The sequence below is a fragment of the Molothrus aeneus genome, chromosome 17, assembly GCF_037042795.1.
Source record: "Molothrus aeneus isolate 106 chromosome 17, BPBGC_Maene_1.0, whole genome shotgun sequence".
In the NCBI taxonomy this organism is placed as follows: domain Eukaryota; kingdom Metazoa; phylum Chordata; class Aves; order Passeriformes; family Icteridae; genus Molothrus; species Molothrus aeneus.
The window spans coordinates 327,304-346,685 of record NC_089662.1 but is presented as its reverse complement, the minus strand read 5'-3'; the positions used below and the strand labels follow the sequence as shown (position 1 = coordinate 346,685).

Genomic DNA, 19,382 nt, shown 5'->3' with positions numbered 1-19,382 from the left:
GCATTGAAAAGCTAAACCTGAAGGGCTACAGTAGGAAGAAGATACAGGACTATTCCATGGTGATCAGTCTTAAAAAAAAAAAAAAAAAAAAAAACAAAAAAAAAACCAACAAAAAAACCACTTCAGGCTGATACCTTTTTTTTTTTCAATCTTGAAATGCTGCCTGAAGAACCCAAAATTAATTTAGCTATTAGAAAGAACATGGAAACAAGATGGACGTAGTTAGAAGCTAGCCTATGAGTGTATTTGGTAATACCATACATGCTTGGCCTGTTCTCTCTCTGCTAGTGTTTATGTTTCATTTAAAAGTACACAAAAGTAAGCAGCAATGAGCTACCAGTGGATCATAATACATGGCCCACGCTCTTCAAACAACTTGAGGTCCAGAAGTCAACCTAGAGTTTCAAATTATAATATAAAATGAAGGAGTTGATCATATTTATCATTTTAGTTGTTACTGGCAACTTATTTAAAAGTCTAACAAAAAAATAAACACAAACAGACCAAAAAGTATTTAAAAAGGCTGAAGTTCGCAGGTTGTGAGGAAAACACATGCTCTTTGCTAGAGAAGGCTATTTTAATAAAAATACCTTAGAGTAATTGTGTTTAGATTCATTTTCCATCTTGCATATTTCTTGGTCCAGATTCCAGCCAAACCTCTCTGAGAAGGTATCATCCCCATTTTCCCTTATTCTGTTTACTCCATCATCCATGGCTGAACCTCTTGTTTCCACAACCAGCCTCTGCTCTATGGCAGGGTAGTAGGCCCGAGGCTTCTGGTAACAGTGTTCACTCGTAATGTAAGATTCCTCCACAGAAGGAATTGTTGAGGGTTTCTCAACTGTCCCATTCCAAGTTCTATAACTTGCTGTCTCCTCTTTGCAACAGTTTTCCTCAAAGTGAATGATGTGTTTTGTATGGATTTTTTCATCCACCGTGATGTGCTTCCATGGATGACACCAAAGCTTTAAGTCAGGGTGTTCTTTATTTCTGTTCAAACATAAAAAAGTAAACCATCCAATTTAAATGCCGAAGTGACTAAGCAAACTATCCTCTTGCATAAAGAAGTTAAGTAAGAATAATTAAGGGGGAAAAAAAAAGCGCCAAGGTTTGGATTAAGAAAAAACTTGAAGAATAAGCTGCAAATATACACATACGACTTCTCACCAATGCTGGCCCTTCATGGAACATTTTGCTTCAGTATTTGCAATTTATTAGCAGCAGAAATTAATTTTAACAGGGATATTTTTAGTAAAGGTATGGTACACCAACATTGCAACTGTAGTGGTATCCCAGAGTGGCCAGAGTTCCCTTCATCTCTTCTTAGAAAAATTCTTATTTTAATTGTCTTCAAATTGACTAATACATTATTTATTTCAGCAGAAGGGACAACTACAGGTATCAGATTATTACAGATATAACAAACAAAAGATTCTGAGTGAGCATTGTAACCCATGTTCTTCCTTGTGTAAAGCATCAAAACAGCAGTAAAAGGAGAGCAAAGCACAATACTCTGCTATATTCAAAGGGCTGGCAGCTCATCTGCCACAGGCTGCAGGAACACAGCAGAGCAAATCCTGGCTCTAAAGCCCCTGCTGCATTGGGCTGCAAAGACGGGGGGGCTGCCCTCAAGCCTCCCTCTCTGCTTCCTTGCAAAGGTGGACAGACTTATTCTATTCAGCTGATCCAGCTTTTCTAGCTGTTCAACAAACCACTGAACAAAACATGACCAGCTGACTTTGGTATTAACTGCTTTCTAATCCATCCTGCAGCAGCTCAGGTTTCTTCAGTGTCTCTCAGAGGAAACCAAAGTGAGTACAGCTGCCAAGGATGTGCTCAGACTATTTCATAGAAGCATCTTTGACTTCAGTGATGGCAAAGCAAGGATAGAGCTCCCTGGTGAACCATCCTGAAGGCATGCCTGGAAAAGTGAAAGCCAGGTGTTCATTTACCAAAGCTTTCTGCTCGAGCTCCACTCATCTGCTACACCTAAAGAAACTGTATTTTGCTCAGAACAGAGCAAGGGATAATTTTACAAAAGACATAAAACTTTTCTGAAAAATGATGCACCAGTTACCAAAGGATGAAAATTCAAATACTAATACTTGAATAACCTTTTAACTCCTGCCTGCTGAAGGCTCACCCTCCCATGGCACTGCTGGGGTCACCTTGTGTCCTTTGCCACTTCCCTGAAACACTGAGAAACCTCTCTGAAACACTGAGCAATTCCTAATAATTTCAGGCACCTATGAAATCATCTTCTCTCTATTGCTGATCTGCATCAACAATATAATAATTATTCAAATTCAGCAATTATTCAAATCCCTTCTAATTTATATCATGATAAAGAAAACAGCAGCTGAAACTTTTAACCAGATGATCCAAACAGGACTGCACCAGGCCATCATACTGACTCCAGCATGGGAGAGAAAAAGAACAAAACCTGCAGCAACCATCACATATACACCCAGTGCTCCTTACCTCAGTACTCTGTAAATCTTGCCTGAAACTCAAATGTTGCTCTTTAAAAAAGGCCCAAGGAGTAGCCTTAAAGTATTTGTTTCAGTCTCCAAAAGGAAAGAGATTACTTACAGATCTAAATAAAAGGATCCCATAATGGAAAAGCAAATCCCTATGTTAAAATGGCTCCCCTCTTGCTTTAAGCATTATTCCATGTCAGTGGGCCTCCTGCATTACCACAGATTTAGGGGAAGGGTCTAAAAAATGCCAAAATCACTTTGTTTGCCAAACAGTTGCTGCCGTGCAAATTATCAACTAATAAATTACAATTATGGAATTCAATAAATGTAAAACTCCTAGATTTGAGTTAATTTTTTTTTCAGTCATCAGAACCCAAGGTTGACTTTAAATAGGAAAATACACAAAAAAGTTGAACTGATAGAAAAAAATCTTTTATGTAAATAATTGTTATTTTCTGTAGATATAGCTGAAATAACCTTTCAGAAATGAAGTACTGCAGGTTGCTGAGAGTGCGACCACTCTCCCACTGCACCAAAACAAGATTCTGTACCAAATAAAAAGATCTGATTCCTCTTGGAGAAGCTATGACCAGATTTCCTGGAATGGAGAAAGCAAGTGCTGCAAAAATGGCGCCATGGGTTATAAGTCTATCCTGTTCTTACTTAAAATCCATTTGGGTGATTTAGGAAAAACTGTCATTAGTTTTATTAGTTTAACCCTTTCTATACACATTGTCCATTTACACTCATCCCACTTAAACAGTTTTCAAATAGCCAAGTCCTTTCCCAAGATCACTTCAGCAATCCAAACTATGTTTTAAATCCACACAGCCCAAACGCAAGCCTGAATTTCTGGTGATTTTTACACTTGCAGTCTAATTCCTGACGAGAACATGCCGGCGGATACTCAAATGCTGCTTACTGTAATATGCTCATCTTCAGCTGCAGCCCGTGCAGGACTTCGATCACTCGCTGTACATCACCAAGCAGCTGGTGAGTGGCCACTATCTTCTTGGCATTCTGGTGGGAGTAATTTTCTTCCAAAAACGCTAAGCCATGCATGTGACCATTACTTAACCACTCCTTTTCATACCAGTACTTTAAGCTGGACCTCTGACCTGAAGTGACAGTAATGAGTGAGTTAAAATGAAATGTTGACATTGGTGGTAGTAATTCTGATTATCTCTAGGTACTGCAACAGCTTATTTGTTCTTATCAACAGAACCTGTAAAAGCAGACCAATGAAGAAATTAAGAACTTGTAAAGTAGGAAGCCAAAAACCCCTGCCCAACTGTAAACACATTCTGACACCAACTTCCACCAGAGGACATCCACAACAGACAGTTACAGATGAGGTTGAGAAAGGTGTATTTTTAGCAGAGTATCACACTGTCTAGTCTAAGCATGGTTATGACAGAAGTTACAGTCTGACTGCAGCTCTCTGCAGACAGTAAAATGCAGAAAAAGACAATCAGCTTCCCAGTGATCTTGTTTTTAACATCAACATGTACTAGGTTGTGCAAAAATAGATTTTGAAGGAATCAAGGCTAAGGTTCTGATAGAAAACTTGCCTAAGTAAAGCTATTAATAATGATAGTTCTATCTTAAGAGATATCAATATTATCTCTTGATATTGAATATCAGCAACAGCTGAAATGAAACAGTTCTGAATGTGAAAGATGTATCAATAGAAGTAACTTAAACTGCTAAACAAATGGTATTACAAGGAAAGGTGCTTACTAAATTGCAAACATATACAAAAACCCTTCACATTAAATACCTAACAAAAGCTCCCCCACATCCTGTACAAATGTACATTTACTACAGATATTCTCAGTGGACAGCTCAGCTACCAGAGAAACAACCACATCAGTCACTGCCTACGTACAGCTCAGGCAGCAAGCCCACAAAACCAGAGATAAAACTGGAACACAGACTGGGAACCATAATTGCAAAAAGGTCTCCAATATAAGCAGGTTACAAATGACTAGAGGAGAAGCTGAAAAAAAAGAAAAAGGGAGTTACTAGGCAGCAGAGTGAGACTGAGGCTAGCACTACATAGAATGGGTATTAGTTAGCATCAGAAATCACGACAGGGTAAAAACGAATTTTGAAAGATGTATCAGCTCAACCTTCCAGGCAGATACACTGTATCAAGCAGGAAGGCAAGCAGAATTTTTTGTATGGTCAGAACCACATTGGAGACACTCCTGGCCACCTGCATTGGCCCTCCCTCATTAATTTCTGCATTAGAAAAGCTGATATCTGAGACAAAGTACAGTTCAGTCCACAAGAGTAAAACAGTGACTTTGAGAACTTCATGGTCACCTGAACAACTGAGGTGATGTGCACCGTGAGATAAAAAGAGCTCCCTTTTGAAGTATATAACCTGAAGAGGAGACACCAGACTATGCCCACAAGCAATTGTGCTACATAATCATCTTGATCATGTTTAAGCAAGGGTAATTGTTAACAAATCTCTTAAAAATCCTAACCAATTCAAAAAGATCTGAGTAAAACAGCAGTTAGTACAGTTTTTAGACAAAATTACACTAAATTTGCTTTTTACTTCTAATAGAATGAATGGTGCTGTTACAAGTCCCAGCAGTATAGACTGGGGAAAGCTCCTAAGTAAGAGTCTGCTGAATCGCCATGCTCAGTTTTAAAAACCACTTCTTTGTAGATTCATACAGCCTATCAGCTCACTTCAAGCCAAAAACAGTCACTGAAAAGCCATCTTTGCAGTCAAAAAGTTGGATATGTTTTCCTTTTTCACAACAGCAGTAAAATTAAGACAGAGCTAAAAGGTAAAAATTAAGTCCCCTCCAATGTAAACTTCAGAATCTTGAAATTAATAGTTAATAATGAATTCAACAAATGAAGCTGTAATCACCTTCTGCACAGAAACACTCATTCAAGTGTGATGACACAACTTCAGTTTGCAAGTGTATTTTAGTCCCTTTAAAACTACCTTCAACTGGCATAAAGCAAAATATCTTTAATAGAAGCAAGATATTCTAAAGAAACCTTAAATATATTGCTGTCTCTGTAGTAAAAGTTTAAAATTTAGGTGTAGCATGTCTTCATTGCTGAGAGTACAAGCAATAGCAGTAAACATACTACACAAATCTATGCGTTTAAGTTCAAAAGAGTTGGTAGCTTTCAACAGCCAAAAAAACCTTGGATCACAATCCTAATATGCATATAAACCAAAAAAGTCTTTTAATCAGGTGAAAAGAGATCCATTTTCTTGCCATTTATAACCATGGCCTCAAGTCCAAACCTGATCCTTTTCACTTTCAGCAAGTCTTGGTAATAAATACAGTAGAAAGTCAGAAAATATTTGCTTAATGTAATTTTACCTGCTGTGGAGGATGGACTAAGATGTGAGAAATGGATTTGTAAAGGATTCTCAAAACCTGACTGAAAGCTCACAGGGTCTTGTACATCTGTATGCAAACTCTGAGATAAGGTGTGCTGACTTAGGAAGGCCATGGAATAGAGACGACATTGTTGAGAGAGAGATTGAACTAGAAACAAGTTTCAAACGATGGCTTGTAAAAAGACCTGATATTTTTGAGAATTAGAACTGTGAAAGATGCACTGTAGGAAGACCACATGGGGTAAAGTAATAGATGATTGCTGTTAGAAGTATGAGCTCCATTGTATGGCAAAAGCTAATAGGCTGAAAAACATTTATAAGATATTGTAACCAGGAAATAGGTTGGCTTCTGATGGAATGGCATTGAGTTTTACAGCTCATATGCCTCACCCTTCTACAAGACTGATAATGGAATAAAATCTTTAAATTGCCTCTCAGGTGCCCCATCTCTGTAGAGCTGGGATTTTCCAACACTAAGACATTTCAAAATATCTGCTAAGGAGGAGAGAACATATTGTTTAATCAACTCTGACTGTGTTACCTCAGGTAAATACCAATATATAGGTTATTGCAGGTGTGTTGGTTTTGCACAGTCTGGTTTTGGTGGTGGGGGGAGGGGGGCAGGCTCGGTGGCCACAGAGGTGGCTTCTGTGAGAAGCTGCTGGAAGCTTCCACCATGTCTGGCAGAGCCAATCCCTGGTGGCTCTGAAGATGGACATGTTGCCGGCCAAAGCTGGCCTAATTTGAGAGGTTGGTAATGCCTCTGTGATAACAGATTTAAGAAGAAAATCAAAACCAAGGTGCAGTTTTTTCTTTCAGTCCCAGAAGAGGAAGAGGTGAGAACATGTGAGGGACATAACATGGTGACACCAAGGTCAGTGGAGAAGGAGGGGGAGGAGGTGCTCCAGGTGCCAGAGCCAAGGTTCCTCTGCAGGCTGTGGTGAGGACCACGGTGAAGCAGCTGTGCCCCTGCAGCCCACGCGGATTCCCAGGGGATGCAGAGATGCAGCCGCAGCCCATGGGGGGAGATGCTCACACTCGAGCCGGTGGATGCCTGGAGGAGGCTGTGATCCAGTGGGAGACCCGGTGGAGAGAGAGGGCCCTTGCTTCCAGGCTGGAGCAGCCTGTCCTTGGAGGACTGCACCCCATGGATGAGTGATCCACGCTGCAGCAGTTTTGGGAGGACTGTGTGCCCGTGGGAGGGGCTCACGTTGCAGCAGTTTTGGGCAGACTGCTGCTCCTGAGATTGGTAAGCCACGCTGGAGAAGTTCACAGAGAACTGTCTCCTGTGGGAGGGACCCCACGGTGTCACATGGGAGCAACTTCTCTCCCGGAGCAGTAGAAGAAAACCTTGAGTGATGAACTGACCAAACCCCCATATGCGGTTTCCCTGCACTGTTGGTGGGAAGGAGGGAGGGGTTGGGGGAAGAAAAGGTGTTTTTAAAGGCTCATTTTATTTCTCATTATCCTCCTCTGATTCTGTTGGTAATAAACTCACTTTTTATCTCTAAGTGAAGCCTGTTTTGCCCTTGGAGTGTTTTCTCCTGGTCTCAACTCCTGAACTCTTTGTTAAATTTTTCTCTCTTCTGCCCAGCTGAAGCAAGAGCGGGTGAGCAAGTGGCTTCTGTGAGTGGCTGCCATTGGGCCAGCATCACACCAGAACAGCAGGTAATGCAGTCAATGACAAGAGCCACTGCTGAGGAGAGGCAGAAGCCTTCTGCTGACTTATTTAAAAGAATGCATCAGCCTAATTTGTTGGGGGAGAGCTGCAGCCACATCCCCTAAGATGTACCCATGGAGAGTCTTTGCTTGAGCTTCCTGTTTTCTACACTCATTTGCCATAGACAGACAGTACAATCCTTCTTATAACAAGTATGTGCCAGATGGTCACCACAGTGAAAACAGTCTTTTCCATTCCTGTCCTTTTGTAATTTCATAATATTGACTCATGGACATTTGCATAAATTAAATTTTCTGAAACTGAAACTTACCTACGGTGACAGATAGAGGTGGGGGGGAAAAATAGCATAGTTTTCAGAGAGATAGATTAGATATAGATGAACTAGTAGATTTACTACATATATAAAAAGGGTCTGAAATCTTAAATTTCTGTACCTGGAGGATCTTGGCAAATATAGCAGGTATATTTCTCAGGTATATTATCTTCCAGTAAGCCCATACAGACTCCATGCTGCCAGCACAGACACTCTTCACACTGTTCAAAGTCAAGAAGTGCACATTAATAGAAATGAAGGCAAGAGGAGCTCAATACCATTATGTCATTAAGAAACACAGGATCTACATATTGTAAGACAAAAAGGTCTGTTAATATACACACCCCACCTTCCACTTACAAACAAATACATTACAGAAACAGACTATAATAAAATGTGAGCCCTCCACATTTTTCATGTGTGTTTCTGGAGAACGACAATTAAAAAGTACAAGCAGAGATTCTGAAAGGTACAAAAATACTCCCTTTGGAAATGAAAATCATTCATGAGATGCATGTGCACATAACCAGATAGCTAACAGAGCAATCAAGCTCTGAATTCAAAAGCCTTCCCCTTGAGAGGAATGACAGGTTTGTCTTTACAAACAAAACTGTGGGTCTGCTGGTAGATAAAACTAGCACTGAGAGATAAAAGAAACAACGGGAAGGATTCCACTGATTGATGAATGGAAGAAGATACTTGCCTTTACAAACAAACTGTAGGTTTACTGATAAATGAAATTGGATATTTAAAGATGAAAGACACAATGGGGAAACCCCTAAATTCCATAAAAACTAAAAATTAAAAAGGAAGGGCTATACATTAGAGGGCAATCTTTGGCATCAGGTGTTCCGGGAAGTCTCTACCTCTCAAGTACCTCAGCCACAGGGGAAAGAGAGAGGGGAAATGCGGCTGGAAAAATGGGATAAAAAGGCCAGTGTCAAAAAATCGTCCTCCAAAAATTTGAGGGCCTCCAGGGGAATGCACCATGGCCTCTCCCTTTATTCAAATAAAGTAAAAGGACTCCCCTGTCTCCTTTTTGGACATAAACCTCTGATGTTTGTGGATTAATTTTCCTGACACCCTCAAACAGTAATCCACATTTAGTTATCAAATCCCAGAGATATTTATGTCACACAGGAGTGTTATAAATAAAAAATCTGCCATTTTTTTGGGGGGGAAAAAAAGGGTTGCAGAACCAGTTAAACCAGTTGCTGCCAAGGTGAAGTTCTAGCTGTTTGTTATTGTAATTCTCGTTAATTGCTCCTTTTGTATTGGTATGGCCCTACCTAAGGCTAAATTGTCCTTCTCCCCAGACGGTGATAGGAGGGGACATGGTGGGGGAGGGGCATCAGAGAGAATGCAAAATAGGCTCGAGAGCAGCATGCCATGGGAAGCAACTCCACCAAACTTACCGAAAAGACCCCAAAACCAATGAGCCAATACAGAATTAGGAGATTAGAGTGATGTCTGAACGTGAGGAACAAAGTACCGAACCTGCAAAGATGTTGCCCCTCGGCCTGAGCAAAGACCTCAGCTGGAACCAAGACCCGAGCCTGGAAAACTTAAAGTTGAGTAACAGGGGGCTACGGCCGCTGCTCCCGTGAGGCCGGGACCCCCAGCTCTGCCCCTAGTGGACAAAGCTGCACATTGCTCCTCCTCCCCGTCACCCTGGGAGCGACGACGGCCGACCGCGGACCCGTCGAGCCTCCCAACCTTGAGCTGATTACTTTTAATAAAGGCATTAAAAGGAGAAAAAGTCTCCTGCCCTGTTTAATTCAGGAGTAGGCATTATTATGCCTTAATGATTCTTGTACCTGCAACATTTTATCCACTTCAAAGGTAGCTCTACTAACACAAACCTGCAGTGCAGATCAGTTGCACCAGCTTTAGGAGCATCCGACATCTTTACAAGGCAGGACAATCATACTGGCAACGACTGAATATAATTTGGATCTCTTTAGCACAGTTACACTATTTAAAATGCAGTCACTGTTCTTAAAGCCATGCTGTTCTAGAGCAGGGAAAAAACTATTCACTTTTTGTTTGTAATTTTCTCCCCATCAGTATTTTAATGAGACAAAATTGTGATTGTAGACTACAGACCACTGAAACATGGAACAAACCCCCACATAAGAATATTAAGTCTATTTTGATTGGAAACTGTGATGTCAGTTAAAAGTTACTATTTTCCCAAGCAGTGAGACAAGAGATTATATACCCTTTATTTCTCAGAGCATAAAGCAAAAACAGAAATGTTGTCAATGTAGAGGACTGCAGTATGAGCTAAACCAAACCCTAACAGCAACTGCAAGGAATCTCACATTGCTCTTCATTGACCTACAAAGATGCAAACTTGCTAAACATTTCATCTGCGCTCAACATCACTTTAATTAATGCTCTTATCTCCTGCCCTTCTTCAAGCTAGGAGGGACAGAAAAGGACAAGCAGACTTTGAATACTTCACTGCATTAAATGAGCAGTCTAGGTGTGGAGGAGATGGGAGCTCCGGGATTGGAGAATGTAAAAAGGTTAGAGAAAAACAGGTTTCTGAAGGATGGAACCAACAATATTTTGCCTTCCAAAATGGGTAAATAGCCCTAATGCAGTTGGGAGATGTTTTCAAAAACAGGCAGACATAATCCTCCTTTCACAAATTAGAGCCAGAAAAAGTTGTTCTAAAACAAAGAAAACAGATTAAGAGAAACAGACTGTGCTAAAAATAAGAAGGGAGCTCCTGGATCTAGTCACACCTGCATCCTACGGATCATGCCATATTGTACAGAGAGCTGCACTCAGTGTTTTCCCAGGCAATTTTGCCCAGAACTCTAGTTAAGCATCTGTCCTACGTTGCAAGTGCGGTTGTAACCAAACTATGCAGTCTACTCCCATCTACATTATTCTTGATGAACTGTTAATGATGGGCCGTTTGCAAGGGCTGCCCAGTGCACACCAGCCGGCAGGCTGCAAGTGTTAGATAAAGAGGCCAACCACCCCCAAACCAGGTACATCAGGGTAGTTTTTCTTGTCTTCACAAAGTGACTTAACTGTGGTTAACTACATCCAGCCTAAGGGGGGTCATCTCTGCCACTGGGCCTTAATGCCCCAATAGGCAGCTATAAGGACCTAGGCCATCAAGGATCCCCAAAACATCCTATGACTCATAGGATTACATCATTCCATTGTGAAATTTCCCGCCCTGGGGAGGTATTGAGCATCCTGCCCATATCTGACCATAAATAATCTGGGTGCTTTAGGAATTTAGGACACCATGACTACTGGACAGATCCAGAGGAGGACCTGAACTTCCACAGGAGGACTAGACCTCCCAGAGGACCATTGCTCTCAACTTCAACCATCATTTTTGCAGGACTCCGGTCACTATTTGATAGGACTGAGACCACCACCCTGACCAACAGAACAGCAGGCTGTAATCTGACTTTAAACCAATTTTTGTGTTTTGTTGCATTTACTGTAATCTTCCTAATGACATTGTAACTCTGACCTGAAATCTCTCTCACGGTTTTTCTGTGGGGTTCATTTCTCCTGCTGGTTTACTTTCAAACCAGGACAAACATCCCAACTTTAAATTTCACTCAACTGATATTTAAATATTCACCCCTTCAGGGTACATGTGCATTCTTTAACTTGCAGGTTCTACTGCACACTGTGGCTGCTAGGCTACAGGTTACTGCTCTGGCACATGCTGGGAAACTACTCCCTGCTCAGGTGGTAATAGGGAGTTTCAAAGCATGCCAAGCAGAAGATTTAGAAGAGAAAAAACATACAGCATTGTGCAAAAAATATTTAAATTGAAATTCAAGTCACAAAATAAATAAACAAACCCAAAAGATGTGTATTTAAAGCAGCTTTTCACCTTCCAGAACAAAAATATCTCAAGTCTGTTTACATCCATCACCTCTGAGGCAATCAAATCCAGCCCCAGAATTTTCTGCATCATACACAAATTCACCAGTGTTTCGATATAAAAACTAAAAAGATGAGGCAACAACAGTCTGTCCAGATTACTTTGGGCCTCACCACAAAATCAGGAGTGCTGTGCCTCCAGAAGGAGCACAGGGCAATGCTACACTGCTGCTTTACACCAGCTCCATAAATGAAGACTAGTAACCTCTCCCTGCAGAGTTACAGAGACTGGAACAAACAGCACTAACCAACAATACACTATTTTTCTGTACTTCTTTTTCCAGATTTAATTTCTACTAACTGAAGCAGATACTTCTAAAAATGCAAATCTAGATTTCTGCATCCCAGTGCAATGAACGACATCCTTAATGCACAAATTGCTCAAGACAATTAATTTAAGGCAAGTACAGGTCAAAGAAAACTTTTTATAAAATCTTTTGAATGTGGGGGCAAATTATTAGTTTAAATACCTAAAGGAACTTCCATTTTAACTGTGTATGAGTTTTATTAAACTTTAATGTTCCCCGGTCTTTCATGGACAAGGTGCTGATGTGTTTAAAATTAACATTTTCCTGCATTATTTCTATATTTGGCACATTCATGGCAATGAACACAGCAGAAAGAGAACGCTTAGCATTCTCCCTCTTGTAAGAGAGGAGGGGATACATGTATATTGGGAGCAATGAACCTCCAGCCCGATCCATGAAGAAACTGCCCTGGCTCCTCCTTCCGCTATCAAGATGGGTACGCAGCAAACCCAAGCAGGTATCCCGGGTGCCAGCATATTTCCTATTACCTCAATCCCCACCAAGAATGCAGATACTCACAATACTGCTTATCTGCATCTCTCTTCCAGAGACCAATTCTTTCACAAATCAATTCAAATGTTTAAAAGTTTGCAATATGCTACAAAAGCCCGCCCAAACTAGTTCAACCTAGCAAGGCAATCTTAGAAGCAGCCCACGAAACTCTAAAGGAAAGGCATCCATAGGCTGCATCCAGAGCCAGGTGACAGCTCCCTACATTCTGCAATCCTAACCTAGTATTGAACTTACTTCTGCCAGTTATACTCCCAGGCTATTTCTTTGTGATTTTCTGTAAGCCATCTCCTCAGAGAGTATCTACCCCCCTTTAGTCACCACTGTCGGACTCCTTTTTCTTCGTGTACAGTCTGGTGCTATTTACTTACACTTGACCACTGCCCATCACTCCACCCTTCCTTACTAATTCATAAGTTAGTTTTTGCCCTGCATTGTCAGGATCCAACACTAAAACAAAGTTGTGTGAAGTTGTGTGAAGTCAACTCGCCACTAAGAGAAAAAGCATCATACCTTCCACAGCAAGGCTCCATGAAACAGCATGGAAACTCAAAGAAAATGAATTAGAGCAAAAAATTATGAAAAAATTTAATTGATTTTTTGACTTCACCTCTTGAAATTCATAGGAGCTGGGTGGGATGGTGAAAGCAGCTATTTAGGGACATGATTTTCTGATAATTTACAAACATCTTGAAGTAAATAGGCAAGTAACTTCCAAGGAGGTTTTTATCAACAGTTTTAAGCAGGAGAGACAATAGAAGCCTCTCCAAGTTTTCAGTGAAGCTGATTTAAAAAGAGCAGATACACGTGGAATGGACAGATGACCTTAGGCAGGTTAGGAACTCTGAATTTGCAGACTACTGCAGAACGGACAAATGACAAATGCAGTTCTGCTTTAAAGCAAAACTCTCAATTTTTTTTTTTTTTTTTTTTTTTTTTTTTCCCCCAGCCTGGCTGGAGAAAGCTCATGACAATGTTCTGAACAGGCTCTAAATTAGAGGGAGCCCAAAAACAAAATCACTGATTTCGAATATGCTTTTCAGAATCAAGAAAGTCTTCTAGGTTTAGAAAAATTCCCAAATGACAAACCAACCATTTGTGACTTGGAGTGAATGTTCCCTCTTTCTTTCAATTAAAAATCCTAAACTGCACTATGAAGCAGAAGTTAACTATTGTAGCAGTCACCTTTACAGATTACCTCAAAAAATGTTATGCTTTTGGAAGACAACAATAGTTTATTATTTCAGGTACAAAACAAAAGTTTCTCTACTGACACCTTCCACTGCATTCACTAAAATGTGCATTTACCCTCCATTTCATACCTGAATCATGAAGTCATTTTCTTCTCTTACTTCGCAAACACACCGAACAATCTCAAAATCACTCTCTTCAACTTCTTCATCAGGGTTGGTGGTTACATCAACATCCTGACTGCAGTCATCGTCACTCCAAGGCAAGCTATCCATAGATGACTCACTCAGGGTGTCATCCTCTGTACAAGAAGTATTTACATAAAATCCTGAGTAATTATAAAAAAAGTCCCTCAAAATCTCATCCCAAGTATGCAAATATACATTCCAAAAAGCATGAGTTCACAGTGCAATTTAAGGAATACCACAATTTTAACTGTTTATTGAAGGTTACTACATAATGAAGTTTTATAGTCTCATTAATGGCTCTCTCAAAATATCCATCTTAACAGCTTTTGTCATTAAAACTGTACTGTCAGCATACACCATCTCAAACCAAGGCATGAAATCTCTTCAGACGAAACTATAAACAACAAAACCAGGCTTGTACATTCAAATAGGACTCATGCTAGCTGCTGCAATTGGTGACAGAATTGTGACTTGGCACTTCTAGTGCAGAGCTCTCAAAAAGAGGCAAGAGGGTTCTGTTTTATGAACCATTCAATCTCACGAAGTGATGTTTTCATGACAGAAATACTGGGTCCAACACAGAATTTAATCCTGCTTCAGAAATTATTATTTTCATTTAATCTTCTGTTTAGGATGCATTTATAAACTCACAGGCAGTGTACTGCACAATGTATTCTTCCAGAATGCACCCACGCTACTTAGCTGAAGCTTTAGTGCATCCTAGATTGAATAAAACTGCCAAGAAAATTTTAACTGAACAGCATGCTGAATTGAGAATCTTACCTCAATAATATTAAATCAATGTCTGCATCTTCCTTGGGGATAGAATGGGAGGGTCAGAGGAAGAAGATGAGGTATTTTAATTATTTGAAAATAATTTAATGAGTTAGAGGGAAATGGAAGGTAAAAATTTTAGTCTTAAGTACAATGGTGGGGTCTCACCTACAGTGAGTATAAACTACTTTCATCATTTAGCTCATAGAAGGCAAAGCCAGAACTACTAGTCTGTGGCATAAACTGTATCTTTTGGGGAATCATCTGTTGTCAAAGGGTGAGAGCCCAACACAATGGTTTATTTCCATGTTTAAAAGTTCTATTCCACCTCTGAACTAGGACACTCTTTCCTAAAGTACCGTGGAAGTGACAGGATGGGCACACTGCACTTCCACATTACACAGAAGTTTCACTTTCGTTTACACCTTGATCTTGTTTACCTTGATCATGTTTACCTTTACACCAGATCTTGTTTAGCTAGGCACAAGTACTGCAGATGCAAAAAGCAACAGAACAATTTTAAAAGGATGAAATAAAATAATTTCTGGTATTTTTCACCACTTTCACTATCTATCAACTGATCAAAAGAAGTTTGAGCAACTGATGGCGAAGCTACTAAACTGTATGTCCTACGGTTGATATACTCCAGAAACACAACTGCTCAGATTGCAAAACGTGTTTCAAGACATTACCACTATCTGCACTTCAGTAGTTTTTAATGCTTCCTGTTTCACCTCTAAAGGGGAATTTAACTGAAGATAAAATTTACTTTTGTCTAATAACAAAGAAAGTTATGCAAACACCACCAACAACAAAAAACTAACAACAAAAAAACCAAAAACCTCCCAACAAAACCAAACAAAAACACCCAAAACAAGCTCAAACAGTTCTCAACAGTGTATCTGTATGAAAAAAAATTTAACGTTCTTGTATAGAATCAAGCTGTCATATATTTTCTATTTCCTTCAAATCTGTGACTTTTAAGAAGAGAAAAATCAACGTTTATCTTTTTTATTGTACCAGTTTGTATCAGTAAGTAGTAACATGGAGCAAGACATTGAGAATTATGAAAGCTGGTACACAGCAGCCAGATTTTTATGGGTTGTGTGTATGAAGTACTATGAAGAAGACATCAATAAACAGTACTCAAGAGCTTCTCATATGAAGCTCAGAAAGTCATTATAAGCATATTCATTCTGTATCAATACAACTACACATCACAACACCCAATGGTCTCTTGAACACAGCAAGCTCGCAAAGCACCCATTTTTAACTCTGAAGGAGTTCTTACATTGTAGAAACTTTTGGAAATATGAAAATGATTAAGTTGTAACATCGTTATTTTAGGAGTTAATAAGGCACTGGAAAAAAACCCCGCAAAATGAGTTTGATTTCTGAGATAAGGGCAACAGTCTTGAAGTGTATATGAAAGTCAAGCCAAAGTAAAAAGCAGCAACATCAAGCGCAGGCAAACGAACTGGGTCCAGTCTTGTCAAGCAGGGGGAAAGAAATACACACAGCCCTGAGTAAAAATAGCCAAATTTATACAATAAGAACCAGTTTACAAATATGTTAGTGCTGCTCACATATTTACTGATAATGAAAGAACTAGAAAGCCATAGAGGAGAGTCATCTCACCATTTGCTTTTGATCTTCCCTTATGCTGTCCAGAATCAGTGCAGTGAAGCAAGGTGCTTGGGTGAGCAAATGATTTATTTGAAGAATTAGATTTTGTGACAACTGATTTTTCAGGTGAAAGCTCTTGTGAGACATCTGTGTTCTCCGCAGTGCCTGAATACCCTGTAAAATTGTAGTAAATCATTAAAAATCTATGGTCAAAAAAAGTTGACAGAAGAAACAGCACCATGCATGCCCATAGCAGAAATGTGTAACTCACTGAGCCAGTTCCCAGTATGCTGGAGCTCTGGGACTGTGTGATGCTGCTGCAAGATGTGCAAGCTTTCCAGGGGCAAGAAGGTATTTTCTGAACCAGACAATTTTATACCGCTCAGTCGCTGTTTACTGCTGTCAGAAGTGACAAAGGTCTAAGTGACCAGCCTTTCCAGGCCAACTATTCTTCAGACTGAGTAGGTGTACAAATACCTTTGCTTTACAGGCACTTTCACACAAGCACCACTAGCTGGAGACCTCCCCCTCACATCCGACTCTTACTCACATGAGGTTATACACATTCCCTAATCTCACAGACTTCAAAGTGGATAGAAAGCACTTGTTTTCCTAGTCTATCTATGGAACAGAATGCACAGGTGGACAAGCCCAGATTAAGAGTGTGTGAAGAAAACATCTTGAATAGTTCCCCTGTGAGGCCTACATTGGATATAAATCAAAGCTGGCTGAAGTTACAAGTAACACTCTCCAGTTACCTGGAAAAAATCTTCACAGTTCCGGACTGAATTACCATAAGGTCACCATCAAAAAAAGGCATGCAACATCTTAAAACTCAATGACAGACTGAGAGGTGGCTTGTGGGGACTTGGTGCATAAATCTACAAATTATACTTTGTACTTTATCATTATACTTGTGAGCACCATACAATCAGAAATTCATTAAAATTATTTGTTGCAGTACAATTCTAAGTGACTTGGCCTATGGTTCTTCCAATACACTCTCTTGATAGCTTGCCCTATTCATGGCAGCAATCAGAGAATTTTCTACCTCAGAAACTCCTCCTCAGGGAGATCTAGTTTCACAAATGATGCCTAGCAGATTGAAGTATACTGCATCCCCATCAATGACAGAGGATGTTGTTGATCACACTTGATCCTTAAACATTTCAAACAAATTTTCCAGAATCGGCTGCGTTTTCAGTAGCGAAGAATCCATTACCTCTAACACCTGGGCCTCTGCCTCAAGTTCAAAGCTTGAAGTGGCCCCAGGAAAGCATTCCCAAGCCTCCACAGATGAAACCAAGAATGCACGTTGCTACTACAGCCATTTTAATGTAGTGCAACAGCATGAGACATGAAAGAGGGACACAGCTGGAGTTTAGACTTTAAATTGGGCTTTTACTAAATCTCTACAGAAAAAAGATTAATTTCTTTAAGAAAGAAATTAAGGCTGTGATGGGTTTAATTGGGCTCATTGTTACAGCCCACTCCCCCTCAAAGTGGAAGTGTAAGAAACAAAAAGGTTAACGGCAGAAAAAAAGGACTCAGACTTTGCAAACTCCAGCATTCATAAAGCAGTCCCAGAACTAACGTAACTGAGAACAGCCTGTACACAGGGCATCTGCACTCTCTTAACTGGGCAAAGCTTGCATAGAAGCACACTTACTAAGGAAAAGCCTGACTTATACACTGACATTCATTTAGGAGTGATATTTATTCTGTGCCATTACAAGCACTACTACAAGCCACCATCCAGCATTACTGAGGAAGCTTAACCAGGAAATAGATTATCTTGTCAATCACAATTTAAAATCAATTATTTAATAAAATAAAAGCTAAGTGAAGAAAAAGGCTGAAAAGCAATGCCTGATCTTAAGTGATCTAAAGTGATTTTCTGGAGGTAATAAAACAAAAGAATGAAGCCAGTTTCATCTACAGGAAAATGAACTTTACCAGGTTTAGATCTCTTTTTCTTTTTTTTCTTTTTCTTTGACTTGGATCTTTCATAGTCTTTGGATTTTTTTTCTTTGCTCTTCTCATGTCCTTTAACAGCTAAAATTAAAAAAATTCCAAATTAGTTTAAATAAATATATACATTTATTCTACTTCATAATGTTCTTAAAAGTGTCCCATTCTTTTGGACAATCAAGGCCAGTTCCCTGAAAAAAACAAAACAAAACAATAAACCCAAGAAGAAAACTTACTTTTAAGAATTCCCCAGCTCTCAATTGGAATAATCTATTTTAGGTCCTAATTTGACTGTCCCATAACAAAATACAAGCATCCTGTAGGAGAAATGAAATGTACAGCAGTGCCCACTTATTATTTACATGCTTCAGAGATCATAAAAATACTGAGGGATTTGTTATGTCCAGTTTCTACATTATTATGACTGGACACTTCACTAGCATTGTAACACAAAACCCTGACCTTCAGTTCAGTTCCCCAAGCAAATATTTTATTTATATTGAAAATGGAGTAAATGGTTCAGCTGGCTTTAACTATTCTCTCAACATCCGTTCTCCATTCTATTTTTATGGGATTAAAAACACTCCATAATTATGAATGACTGACAGCTGTCAATTAAGTCTATCCTCAAAGCATGCTTCCAGACCATGCACAATTCAGTATAAGACTATTGAAGGGCATGTTCACAAATCCCTGCTTTCCAGACCCCAGTGTTTGGTTACATCCTATCTTTCAGATTTAGGTCCCAGCACACAATTTCTAGATACTTATGCAGTTCCTTATGTAAATTATCCTGACTCAGAGATGTAATCAATGCCTATTATGGAAGGATCTCTTGTATCTCAAAATGGCTCTGCTCTCAGAGTGCTTGGCTGATTAGCCACTCACCATCCCATTCAGAAACCTATTTCAATGTCAGATGACAGAGATCTGAATAAGCACTTGAAGACAGTGTATACTGTAAGAAATCTTCACTTGCACAAACCATTTGAGAACCCTAGATTGTCTGTAACCATTTATAAAGTAAACCA

General features: G+C 39.7%; 1 protein-coding gene across 11 annotated transcripts in view; it reads right to left on the bottom strand.

Moving 5' to 3' along the window:
- The window catches only part of PHF20 (PHD finger protein 20), a 71,684-nt gene that overhangs the window by 5,630 nt on the left and 46,672 nt on the right, over positions 1-19,382 (bottom strand). For 9 of the 11 annotated variants that reach the window (XM_066561826.1, XM_066561824.1, XM_066561832.1 and 6 more), the window contains 6 exons: positions 18,337-18,435; positions 16,393-16,554; positions 13,924-14,120; positions 7,978-8,077; positions 3,403-3,598; positions 591-990 (listed from right to left, as the gene is read on the bottom strand). In XM_066561826.1, coding sequence (XP_066417923.1) covers positions 591-990; positions 3,403-3,598; positions 7,978-8,077; positions 13,924-14,120; positions 16,393-16,554; positions 18,337-18,435 — 1,154 coding nt within the window. The remainder of the gene's footprint in view (positions 1-590; positions 991-3,402; positions 3,599-7,977; positions 8,078-13,923; positions 14,121-16,392; positions 16,555-18,336; positions 18,436-19,382) is intronic. The other 2 variants (XM_066561831.1, XM_066561835.1) reach the window with 1 other exon arrangement.